The sequence below is a fragment of the Diaphorina citri genome, unplaced genomic scaffold (genome assembly GCF_000475195.1).
Source record: "Diaphorina citri unplaced genomic scaffold, Diaci psyllid genome assembly version 1.1 scaffold1632, whole genome shotgun sequence".
Taxonomy (NCBI): domain Eukaryota; kingdom Metazoa; phylum Arthropoda; class Insecta; order Hemiptera; family Psyllidae; genus Diaphorina; species Diaphorina citri.
In genome coordinates, this window is record NW_007379058.1 from 16,057 (window position 1) to 29,079 (window position 13,023).

At 39.1% G+C, this 13,023-nt stretch overlaps 1 protein-coding gene and 2 long non-coding RNA genes across 3 annotated transcripts; 2 read left to right on the forward strand and 1 right to left on the reverse strand.

Moving 5' to 3' along the window:
• Positions 1-5,809: 5,809 nt before the first annotated feature.
• On the reverse strand, positions 5,810-9,143 carry LOC113470497. Its single transcript, XR_003393537.1, has 2 exons — positions 8,897-9,143; positions 5,810-5,901 (listed from the first exon to the last, which is right to left on the reverse strand). It is a non-coding gene; the product is annotated as an uncharacterized LOC113470497 (long non-coding RNA).
• LOC113470496 lies at positions 8,354-11,152 on the forward strand. The gene is made up of 2 exons (XM_026828984.1): positions 8,354-8,592; positions 10,855-11,152. Exons 1-2 carry the CDS (start codon positions 8,477-8,479, stop codon positions 11,042-11,044), a joined length of 306 nt encoding a protein of 101 aa, XP_026684785.1. The 5' UTR covers positions 8,354-8,476; the 3' UTR covers positions 11,045-11,152.
• A 1,566-nt stretch (positions 11,153-12,718) lies between these two features.
• On the forward strand, positions 12,719-12,959 carry LOC108253344. Its single transcript, XR_001809726.2, has 2 exons — positions 12,719-12,783; positions 12,867-12,959. It is a non-coding gene; the product is annotated as an uncharacterized LOC108253344 (long non-coding RNA).
• The last annotated feature ends 64 nt before the right edge of the window (positions 12,960-13,023 follow it).

Below are 13,023 nucleotides of genomic sequence, written 5' to 3' on the forward strand. Positions count from 1 at the left end.
ACGAACCCCATCGGATTTCCTAGTTTTTTTTTTTAATTACCTGATTTTCTTAGGATCATCGGTGTATACTGGATGTCTCACTCTGAGTTAGATACTCGATGTTTACTGGGTGGTTCTTGAATTTCTTCGTTGCCTTCGGTTTTGCCGAGGGGCGATCCCATAACTTCAACTTTTATACGAAATACCCAACCACACCGGGGATTTAGCTCTACTAACGGATGATGCGTTAGAATTGTTTTAAAATTGTTCTCTGGAACGCAGGTAAGTTAGAATGGAAGTATGAAAAACAATCTACCTACCTGAATCATTCAATTTTGGTACAACAGCTTTGGTAGGATGGTTAAGATGGTTTAGGGTGTTATTCAAAAATAGGATGAGAATTGGAACTTCAATTTTCTAGTGGTTCACTTAGCAGATATGATGCAGACAAAAGGGATCACTATACGGGTATGGCATTCGAAGACCCAAACAAGCTCAATGATACAAAGACGAGGACCCAAACCAAAACCGAACCAATTTTCGTCAACCAATGCCGGGCTAACGGGTCGGAAATCATCATAGAACAAACAGACAAACTAATTGCAAACTCGTCCAAACTTCAACCTCTCTTCTTTCAGTCAAAATGACACCACCTGATATATCTACAGCCCGTATTTCCGAATTTGTCCTCGTCACATCATCAAACGCAAAAGGTGTTCTTAGACGCGTGCCTCAGGTCGTCCATAGGGTCCATCACCCTACAGTCACTTGACTATAAGAAAATATACACTCTGTTGACACAAGCCGAGTACACAGAACATCAAAAGTGAATCCCATTAACCGCTATACGGGTATGGCATTCGAAGACCCAAACAAGCTCAATGATACAAAGACGAGGACCCAAACCAAAACCAAACCAATTTTCGTCAGCCAATGCCGGGCTAACGGGTCGGAAATCATCATAGAACAAACAGACAACTAATTGCAAACTCGTCCAAACTTCAACCTCTCTTCGTTCAGTCAAAATGACACAACCTGATATCTACAGCCCGTGTGTCCGAATTTGTCCTCGTTTCATCATCAATTTCATCAAACGCAAAAGGTGTTCTTAGACGCGTGTCTCAGGTCGCCCATAGGGTCCATTCAAACTCGTCCAAACTTCAACCTCTCTTCGTTCAGTCAAAATGACACAACCTGATATATCTACAGCCCGTATATTTCCGAATTTGTCCTCGTTACATCAAACGCAAAAGGTGTTGTTAGACGCGTGCCTCAAGTCGCCCATAGGGTCCATTCAAACTCGTCCAAACTTCAACCTCTCTTCGTTCAGTCAAAATGACATCTTCATATCTACAGCCCGTATTTCCGAATTTGTCCTCATTTCATCATCAAACGCAAAAGGTGTTCTTAGACGCGTGCCTCAGGTCGTCCATAGGGTCCATCACCCTACAGTCACTTGACTATAAGAAAATTCCGAATTTGTCCTCGTTACATCATCAAACGCAAAAGGTGTTCTTAGACGCGTGCCTCAGGTCGCCCATAGGGTCCAATACCCTACAGTCACTTGACTATAAGAAAATATACACTCTGTTGACACAAGCCGAGTACACAGAACATCAAAAGTGAATCCCATTAACCGTTCCTTTATTGACTTGGTACATTAAGAGTTGATGGCACATCTTTCAGGTTTCTAGATATAAGAGTTCTAGGTGGAACGTATAATCGTATATAAAGTGCACATTGAGATTTCTAGATGGTCATCTCCACAAGTCTATATTTCTAGATATAAGAGTTCTAGGTGGAACGTATAATCGTATATAAAGTGCACATTGAGATTTCTAGATGGTCATCTCCACAAGTCTATTTTTAACACCTGGAGTACTAGAGATTACGAGATTGTGCGTACATTGTTACACAAATATTGTCACATATCTGGGTTTCGATGTTCAGGGTGCGCTGAAAATATGTGAAGCATATTTTTCAGCCTATTTTCAAAATGGTAACTCTCTGTAATTGCCACTCCATCGATCGTCTTGTTGCCACCTCGCGTCGAAAAAATCATCAGATTAAAATACAGAAAAGAATCAACCTTGAAAAATTCAGGAAAATTCTTCGTTCCTTTTTTTTTTTTTTTTTTTTTTTTTTTTAGAAAATATGTCAAGCATATTTTTCAGCCTATTTTCAAAATGTCAACTCTCTGTAATTGCCACTTCATCGATCGTCTTGTTGCCACCTCGCGTCGGAAAAACGATCAGATTAAAATACAGAAAAGAATCAACCTTGAAAATTTAAGGAAAATTCATCGTTTTTTTTTTTTTTTTTTTTTAAGCGATGACTCTGATTTAAGGAGAATGCTGATGAAAAACCTTCCGTTTTAAAAGCACATTATTACCCCATTTACCTACCTATATTTTGAATCATTGTGTTTAGGAAGAAGGATTTATTGGTTAAAAACTAGAAACCTACTACCTAGCCATTGTAAAACTAATTAATTAGTTACCTGTAATTACCTATTTCTACTTATAGTGTATAAACAATTGTGATGAGAGCGATCTCTTCATAAGTTAGCTAATTAGCTTAGGAGATCGAATACTATTGTAAATTACTTTAAAAAATAAAGACCTATATTATTTTCAATCAATCAATCAATCAATCTTCTTCTTCTTCTTCTTCTTCTTCTTCTTCTTCTTCTTCTTATTCTTATTCTTATTCTTCGTCTTCTTCGTCGCCTTTTCCCGTGTACAGACGGGGTCGGTATTTTTCGTCAGCCTCTCAATCAGCCTTAACTAGGGTGATTACTTTGGGCTGACATTTGGTTTTGGCTACAAATTTTACGAGCGGATGCCCTTCGCACTCTTTACACATCTCTAATGCAGATTAGGTACTTTTTGAGTCGAGTCACTCAGACTGGGTACTTTTTGACTCGGGTCACTCATCTCATCGCGGTTCAACAGGATGAGAACCTCAATTAATCAACTCACATCAAGATGTTATCATCGGGTCGCGGCTATTCTACAAGTTGGACTTATAGGACCACACTACTATCACGTCACGTGAGCTCATGGGGAGTCAGAAAGATGTCGTTCAAAGTTGTCCCATAATATTGTAGGTGATTTCGTTCAGAACAGCCACATTACTATCACGTCACGTGACGTGATAGTTGTGTGTTTCTACCGTCTTTAGTGTATATGTACACCTACATAGGTATTGCATTACTGTGAAAATGGTTACCAAAATCTGCGTTTACCTTCGTACAGAGTTCTCTTGAAATAAACTTGAACAGTCTGATTAGCTAAAATTCAATAGTTAAACTGACTTTAGACTTGCAAAATAAGAAAAAAATATATATACATATATGTAGGTATAGGTAAATAGATTTCTGGTACTCGTAATTAAATTTACCTACTTACGGATAATGTTTATGAGTTTACGACTAGTTTACACTCCTTTAAGCTCCCACTACAGAGAGCTTTCAACTACCTACGCCTAATCCCTAAGAGAACCAGAGGATCTTTATGACCCAAGGGCTTTCATTTAAGAGGCACTTACTAGATAGACGGGCTAGCAACCAAGCTAACTAGGCTGGCAAGCTCACTCTTTACACATCTCTTCTTCTTCTTCTTCTTCTTATAATCGAAAAGATACTTGAAAAACATATAAATAACATCACACAAAAGTACCTCAGTGATAACGATATCATACCTCATTTCCAACATGGAGTAGACTAGTCCAAATTTCCTTATACTATATTAATAGCGAAGGATGAGTGCGAAGGGCATCCACTCGGAAAATTTTGCTTAGCCAATACCAGTTGGCCTCAAAGCGATCACTCTAAAGCTGATTGAGAGGCCGACAACAAACACCGACCCCATCTGAACATGGGAAAAGGCGAAGAAGATCTTGTATTAGTGGTAGGCACACCTTCCTTATCGTATGAAATATCAGTACGAAATTTCGCCTCACCACGGACGATTCTCGGTGCAATATTTGCATGACGGCAATATAATTTTCCAATCCGCTCCCTCATTAGCATATCTCACTAATTAGTATTCCTCTCTCATCTTATATTTCAACTTGAGAGTCGATAAGTTCAATACTTGGGACCAAAGGTACTTATGCGCTTGGGTATGAGGCTTCATCTCCGGGTACCAATTAGTGGCGTAGCTTGGAATGTCTTTTTTTTTAAGAGATTTTATAGAGGGAGCAGTAACTTTATAGAGGTTTGACAGAGGAAGCTAACTTGGGACTAAAGGTACTTATCTGCGGCTTGGGTATGTGGCTTCATCTACGGGTATATCAAGTGGCGTAGCAATGTCTTTTTTAGAGGTTTGATAGAGGGAGCTGAAAGAAATCGCCTGCCTATGGACCATAATGTAGAGTTGTGGACTGTAGATATAACGCTGTTTTAGTATCAGACAAATCATATTTGAGCCAGCCTAGTTAGCTTGGTTGGTGGCGCGTCTGTCTTGTAAGAGCTAGGCTGAGGGTTCGATTTCCGCCCGGAGCGAATTTCATCCTAAAGGGATAAGGTTCGTCCTCGGAACGGCTGGCTTTCTCATATCCTGTCTTCCTTCTCTCTTCACTTTCGGGACGGTAACACGTTATCAGTTACAGTTCCGTCAATCAAACTTTTTAAAAAAGAAAGACGGTAATTATGCAGAAATGACGTCGGTGGAAAAGAAAAGCTTCTTTTTGTATTTAACCTAACCCTATAATAACACTAATCACTGCTCTAATTGTGAAAACTCCTTCTTGCGTTTAACCTAACCCTATAATAACACTGGTCACTGCTCGTTTGTGCCAGTTCCTTTGGTAGCAATACTCCACGGACGTGACTTCTGCACAAGTTCATCCATCTGAGGAGTTGGCGCGAACGACGTAGGTACTAGCTAAGTTAAAGCACCTTACAGGAAGAAAAAATTGGAACTCACTTAACTCACTTTGTTTCTTGAGTTATTAACTTACAATCACTCCACACCACTACAAGTGTTGGCCACAGTCCTGCTTGAGTGTTTGAAAGATTATAACACTGGTCACTGCTCGTTTGTGCCAGTTCCTTTGGTAGCAATATTCCACGGACGTGACTTCTGCACAAGTACCAGAAAGACAGTCCGGAGAGTGTTGACTCCCTCATCAGTTATTTCAAAGATATCAAGTTGTACAACATGATTTAAGCCATCTGAGGAGTCGGCGTGAACGACATACTAGCTAAGTTAAAGCACCTTACAGGAAGGAAAAATTGGAACTCACTTTGTTTCTTGAGTTATTAACAATCACTCCACACCACTACAAGTGTTGGCCACAGTCCTGCTTGAGTGTTTGAAAGAAATATTTCATCTTCATCTGCTGATGGGTAGAATGCTAATACTGACGACTCAATTAAGCCCGAGAGCTTGTTGAGAGTCTGTGTGTACAGAAACCGTGCTCTTCATCTGCTGATGGATAGAATGCTAATACTGACGACTCAATTAAGCCCGAGAGCTTGTTGAGAGTCTGTGTGTACAGAAACCGTGTCAATATGGCTCCAAAATACCAGAGACTTTAGATATCTGATCGGTAAGAGAGGCTACAAACGACTGAACCATAACTAACTAACAGACAAGATTAGTCTAAGACTAAGACTAGGATTAGTCTAAATTTGGGAAGATTATTCTAAGACTAGGGGGAAAAATAAATAAATAATAATAAAGTACTAAACTACTCCAAGGACATGCAAAAAAGATTATTCAAGTCAACGGGGGGAAAATAATAAATAAATTAAACAAAGAGCCAACTAAGTTTTAAAAAAAATATATCTGAACATCAACACACAAATTTGACAATTTAAAAAAAAGCAGAAATAGAAAATCACTCACACACTTTCACAAAACACTTCACAATCACAACATTTCCTTCCAAAACAACCGGAAAATACTCAGTGACCTTCTTTGATTAACACACTTGAAACTTTGGGTCATTTTGGTGTCAAGTGTCCGTGGTCACCCTGTATATTGGTCGGTACTCGGTTCGGTCTCACATACGATCCAAACATCACAGAAGATCGGTCTCTATACGGCGAGTTTTATTGGCGGAGTTATTAACACTGTGTCGCGAGTAATTAGCACTTTCTTTGATTAACACACTTGTGAAACTTTGGGTCATTTTGGTGTCAAGTGTCCGCGGTCACCCTGTATTGGTCGGTACTCGGTTCGGTCTCATATACGATCCAAACATCACAGAAGATCGGTCTGTACGGCGAGTTTTATTGGCGGAGTTATTAACACTGTGTCGCGAGTAATTAGCACTATTAGAGTGATAGTTCTTGAGCAAGTGATACCATCTTGTGGTTTTGGAGTGTTTGATCCTGCCGATTAAGTCAACAAAAGCGATTTAAGCGATTCGGCGCTGAAGAAACTTGCTGATCAGCTTGTGTTTGGTGGAATTCTGTCTTTAATGAAAGGTAGGACCACACTACTATCACGTCCCGTGAGCTCATGGGGAGTCGGAAAGTTGTAGTAGTTCAAAGTTTTTCTATAATATTGTAGGTAATTTCGTTCAGAACAGCTACATTACTATCACGTCACGTGACGTGGTAGTTGTGTGTTTCTACCGTCTTTGGTGTGTAATTTCGTTCAGAAGAGCTACATTACTATCACGTCACGTGAACTCATGAGGAGTCAGAAAGATGTAGTCCAAAGTTGTCCCATTAATATTGTAGGTAATTTCGTTCAGAACAGCTACATTACTATCACGTCACGTGACGTGGTAGTTGTGTGTTTCTACCGTCTTTGGTGTATATGTACACCTACATAGGTATTGCATTACTGTGAAAATGGTCACCAAAATCTGCGTTTACCTTCGTACAGAGTTCTCTTGAAATAAACTTGAACAGTCTGATTAGCTAAAATTCAATAGTTAAACTGACTTTAGACTTTGCAAAATAAGAAGAAAAAAAAATAATAATAATAATAAAAATATAAATAAATAGATTTGTGGTACTCGTAATTAAATTTACTTACGGATAACGTTTATGAGTTTACGACTAGTTTACACTCCTTTAAGCTCTCACTACAGAGATCTTTCAACTACGCCTAATCCCTAAGAGAACCTAAGGATCTTTATGACCCAAGGGCAGCAAGGGCTTTCATTTAAGAGGGACTTATAGGTAGACGGGCTAGCAACTAAGCTAACTAGGCTGGCAAGCTCACTCTTTACACATCTCTTCTTCTTCTTCTTCTTCTTCTTCTTCTTCTTCTTCTTCTTCTTTTTTCTTCTTCTTCTCCTTCTTCTTCTTCTTCTTCTTCTTCCTCTTCTTCTTCTTCTTTTTCTTCTTCTCCTTCTTCTTCTTTTTCTTCTTCTCCTTCTTCTTCTTCTTATTCTTCTTCGTCGCCTTTTCCCGTGTACAGACGGGGTCGCCATTTTTCGTCAGCCTCTCAATCAGCCCCAACTAGGGTGATTGCTTTGGGCTGACATTTGGTTTTGGCTACAAATTTTACGAGCGAATGCCCTTCGCACTCTTTACACATCTCTAATGCAGATTAGGTACTTTTTGAGTCGAGTCTCTCAGACTAGGTATACTTTTTGACTCGGGTCACTCATCTTATCGCGGTTCAACAGGATGAGAACCTCAATTAATCAACTCACATCAAGATGTTATCATCGGGTCGCGGCTATTCTACAAGTTGGACTTTTAACAAGACAAAGCCTATCGTCCCTTTGGAAGTAAAGAATCTCTTACTCCCGAATCTAGAGTCTCGGATTGCATTCATTAGTCGTGGAAAATTATTGTAGCGGAAAAAATTGTGGCACAAATGCCCTGACAGAGTACCTCATGTTTTTTCCATGAATTTTTCTACCATGTGTTTCTATTACAAACTTTTCTTCCATGAATGCTACCCTGTCAAAACATTTAGATCATTTTGATCTTTTTTTTAGTGGTTGAGGGACTATAAACAGAGAGTAGATCAGCGTCTAGCTAGGGGACTATAAACAGAGAGTAGATCAGCATCTAGCTAGGGGACTATAAACATTGTAGCGGAAAAAATTGTGGCACAAATGCCCTGACAGAGTACCTCATGTCTTTTCCATGAATTTTTCTACCATGTGTTTCCATGTTTCTATTTCAAACTTTTCTTCTATGAATGCTACCGTGTCAAAACATTTAGATCATTTTGATCTTTTTTTAGTGGTTGAGGGACTATAAACAGAGAGTAGATCAGCATCTAGTTAGGGGACTATAAACAGGGAGTAGACTAGTCCAAATTTCCTTATACTATAGCGAAGGTTGAGTGCGAAGGGCATCCACTCGGAAAATTTTGCTTAGCCAAAACCAGTTGGCCTCAAAGCGATCACTCTAAAGCTGATTGAGAGGCCGACGACAAACGCCGACCAGACTTCCTTGCCTGGGCTGACTCCGACACTTAAAAACGGACCCTCAATCCCCCCGATCAAATCCAAGTGCAGCTCCCGACCCCGGGCCGACAAACGTGTCCGAATCTGCGCCAATCGATCGGGTCGGATGATTGTCAAACCGATTCGAGTACCGATTGTCATCGATATTAAGAACACGAGGGAGGAGCCGATGAAACGATATGTTGTACCTCCTCCGATGGTGAATCTAACACTGAGTCAAAGGTATGTAATATTGTAATTGTAATTTTGTTGTTGTAATTGTAATAAGTGGGCAATGTTTTATTTGACATCAATTATATCATAGGTAGTATATTTATAATGTGTAGTGTAAAAATCTGGTTTGAACATCACACGACTTTCTATTACATTTGCGGAACACGTATTTGAAAAAAAAAAATGAAAATTTTTCTAAGTCCCGAATAGTTCTTGCAAGTGATACCATACTGTGGTTTTGAAGTGTTTGATCCTGCCGATTAAGTCAACAAAAGCGATTTAAGCGATTCGGCGCTGAAGAAAACTCAGTGACACTGCAAACAGACACAAACACGATTCAAGAACGCAATCATTGAGAGAAACAGTCAATTCAAAGGGACACCTTCTTGAAAGAAAAGTAGGTAGAACTAAGGACAGCAAAGAAGATCTTCCCTAAAATACAACAGTCACATAAAAGAACACCTAAAGGAAAGGAAATATTTTCAAGAAAAGCATAGCTCACTTGAAAGAAATTCGAAACACTTATGAAAAAATCTGTTGGGAGGAAAGACATTCACTTAAAAGAAGGTGGAATTCCGTCTTTAATGAAAGATAGGACCACACTACTATCACGTCACGTGAGCTCATGAGGAGTCAGAAAGATGTAGTCCAAAGTTGTCCCATAATATTGTAGGTGATTTCGTTCAGAAGAGCTACATTACTATCACGTCACGTGAACTCATGAAGAGTCAGAAAGATGTAGTCCAAAGTTGTCCCATAATATTGTAGGTGATTTCGTTCAGAAGAGCAACATTACTCTCACGTCACGTGACGTGATAGTTGTTTCTACCGTCTTTAGTGTATATGTACATCTACATAGGTATTGTATTACTGTGAAAATGGTTACCGAAATCTGCGTTTACCTTCGTACAGAGTTCTCTTGAAATAAACTTAAACAGTCTGATTAGCTAAAATTCAATACTTACACTGACTTTAGACTTGCAAAATAAGAAAAAAAAATATATATTTAAATAGATTTGTGGTACTCGTAATTAAATTTACTTACGGATAATGTTTATGGGTTTACGACTAGTTTACACTCCTTTAAGCTCTCACTACAGAGAGCTTTCAACTACGCCTAATCCCTAAGAGAACCTAAGGATCTTTATGACCCAAGGGCTTTCATTTAAGAGGGACTTACTAGGTAGACGGGATAGCAAGCAAGCTAACTAGGCTGGCAAGCTCACTCTTTACACATCTCTTCTTCTTCTTCTTCTTCTTCTTCTTCTTCTTCTTTTTTTCTTCTTATTCTTCTTCGTCGCCTTTTCCCGTGTACAGACGGGGTCGGCATTTTTCGTCAGCCTCTCAATCATTGAAAAGTTTAAAAATTAGACTGAACAAATGACATTTTGTAGAGTGTGTTTTGTTTATTCCGCCATAACTGTTGAACGGTTGGTTGAGTTGGTTTGAGTAGTATAGAATGTGTGGTGTAAAAATTGTAAAGTTTAAAAATTAGACTGAACAAATGACATTTTGTCGAGTGTGTTTTGTTTATTCCGCCATAACTGTTGAACGGTTGGTTGAGTTGGTTTGATTTCGGTGAAATTTGTTACATTTTCAACACAGATAGGTTTTGCTTAGTTATTTTTTAGCCCTATCGGGGCATCAAGGGTTATAATGGTTGATATTACAATCTTAGGTTCGGTGAAATTTGTTACACATTTTCAACACAGATAGGTTTTGCTTAGTTATTTTTTAGCCCTATCGGGGCATCAAGGGTTATAATGGTTGATATTACAATCTTAGTTTGACCTTGCTCTTTTTTTGCTTCTTTGCTTTGGTTTTGTTTTGAATCAGGTAGGTATTTTATCCAATCAGATTGCTCTGATTTTTGTCTCGGGCTTACCTAAGTGTTCCAATTAAAAATCTGTAATTTTCAAAACTACTCATCAAATCCCATTTCCTCCTTGAAGGTTCTTCGCCCTGTCGAAAGATGTCGCCAGGCTCGCATTCAGCAAGGTTCGGGCGAAGAGTTTCTATTTTATCCAATTAGATTGCTCAGATTTTTGTCTCGGCCTTACCTAAGTGTTCCAATTAAGAGTCGCAATGTAATTTTCGAAACTAATACTGATGAAATCCCATTTCCTCCTTGAAGGTTCTTCGCCCTGTCGAAAGATGTCGCCAGGCTCGCATTCAGCAAGGTTCGGGCGAAGAGTTTGGATACCTAAGTGTTCCAATTAAAAGTCCCAATGTAATTTTCGAAACTAATCAAATCCCATTTCCTCCTTGAAGGTTCTTCGCCCTGTCGAAAGATGTCGCCAGGCTCGCATTCAGCAAGGTTCGGGCGAAGAGTTTGGATCACATCCGCAAGATAGAGCCACCGCGCCTGGACGCTCGTCGCGTTAAGAAGATAGCCATCATTAGCACGCCCCTGGTAACAACCCTGGTGGGGTATTTGTACGGCAAGTGCGGTGGGAACTGAGGCTGAACTGAATAAAATAAACTGCGGCTGAATTGAATAAAATAAACTGCGGCTGAATTGAATAAAATAAACTGAGGCTGAATTGAATAAAAAATTGACATCATCCCATCACCTACTTTTTACTTTCCTTATCCTATAGGAGGGGAAAAGACACCCCCAACCATACCTAGAACCCCCGAAAATGAACGTCAGAGACCCTGGTGGGGTATTTGTACGGCAAGTGCGGTGGGAACTGAGGCTGAATTGAATAAAATAAACTGCGGCTGAATTGAATAAAATAAACTGCGGCTGAATTGAATAAAATAAACTGCGGCTGAATTGAATAAAATAAACTGCGGTTGAATTGAATAAAATAAACTGAGGCTGAATTGAATAAAAAATTGACATTATACCATCACCTACTTTTTACTTTCCTTATCCTATAGGAGGGGAAAAGACACCCCCAACCATACCTAGAACCCCCGAAAATGAACGTCAGAGTAAAGGTTAGCTGTATTTTGAACACATTTTGACAGTTTTCGACCGCCTTATGGCGGTTTCAGCTGTATTCACTAAACGGTTAGAGATATTGTAAAAGTAACGGTATAGAAGAACACCCAAATAAGGAGGAAAATCGTGTGATGTTCACATCAGATTTTTTACTTTCTATTACTACAGTATAGCGAGCTATACTAGTAATGAAAGTATTGCAATCGGTTCAAATTTTTTTCTATATACCTAAGAAAAATTGGTCTTCAATACGATTTTCCTTACCATTACCAGCCCAATGTGCCTTACTGGGGGATTCTCTATTGGGCATTTGTATAACCGTGCATTTAACACTATCACAAACCATAAAGATCCCACGGACCAATTTACGTACAAACGTACCTAAGTGTTTACTGATTACAAGAGTTAGTGTTTACCTACAAACAAGTCATGCTCGATTAGGTATTATTATTTTTTTTATTTATTTAACTTTATTTTCAGCTTCTCCTTCTTCTTCTTCTTCTTCTTCTTCTTCTTCCTCCTCCTCCTCGTCTTCTTCTTCTTCTTCTTCTTCTTCTTCTTCCTTTTCTTCTCCTCCACCGGTGTGTGCGATTCATTTTATTTCAATGATTTATGGAATGTAGGTACGTATCCACATTAGAAATTTATGCCCGTACCATAATTCTGCAAATAGATAAATAAATTATAGAAAAATAAACGTTTTTCTCTCTCTCTATTTTTGCAAGTAAAGAAGATCTTGTAGTGCGAAGTATGAAGCACAGGAAACACGTTAACTGGGTGTTAAAAATTGTTCAGAGATATAGGGTTCAACAATTTTAATCTTTCATTGAGATGGGAAAACAATTCTGGTATTTAAACTATCTAGATCAGTGTTTCCCAACCTGGGCGATATCGCCCCCTTGGGGGCGATGGAGATTTTCATGGGGGCGATGAAGCCTTAGGGGGCGATATGGGGGGCGATCAATAAAAGGAGCGATAAAGGGGGCGATGGCTATCTAGGGGCAAAAATGTAAGTAGGTAAGTACCTACTTAGTTATTTTAGTCTTAAAAAATAAATCCGAAGAGGAGAGAGAGAAAAATATTGCACGTGCGTCCGAGTTTTGCAGAGCAATCCCGAGATCCTGGTTTCATTCAGCTCTGCTCCTGACGCGTGCGGTAACTGTAATGCGGTATAGTTTTTATCTTTCTAACCACTTCCATTTTGGCAACTTGAAAACGAAGCTGAGAAATAGGCTGAACATTGTTGAGAGGTTTGGATAAAGCTTTTTGAGGGAGAACCAATTGTAACAATTATTACAAATAAAGCATATATCTATCTATCTATTGTTGAGAGGGGAGACTTGCGACTGACATAACCAGCCTCTGTAAAGCTCACCAGGCCAAAGGGAGCCATTAACCATGAAGCTCAAAAGTAAAAAAAAAAAAATGATCAGTTATGTTTAAAATAAAAAAAGAAATAAAACATTGTCTGTCTTTTTTGCGTGTGATCG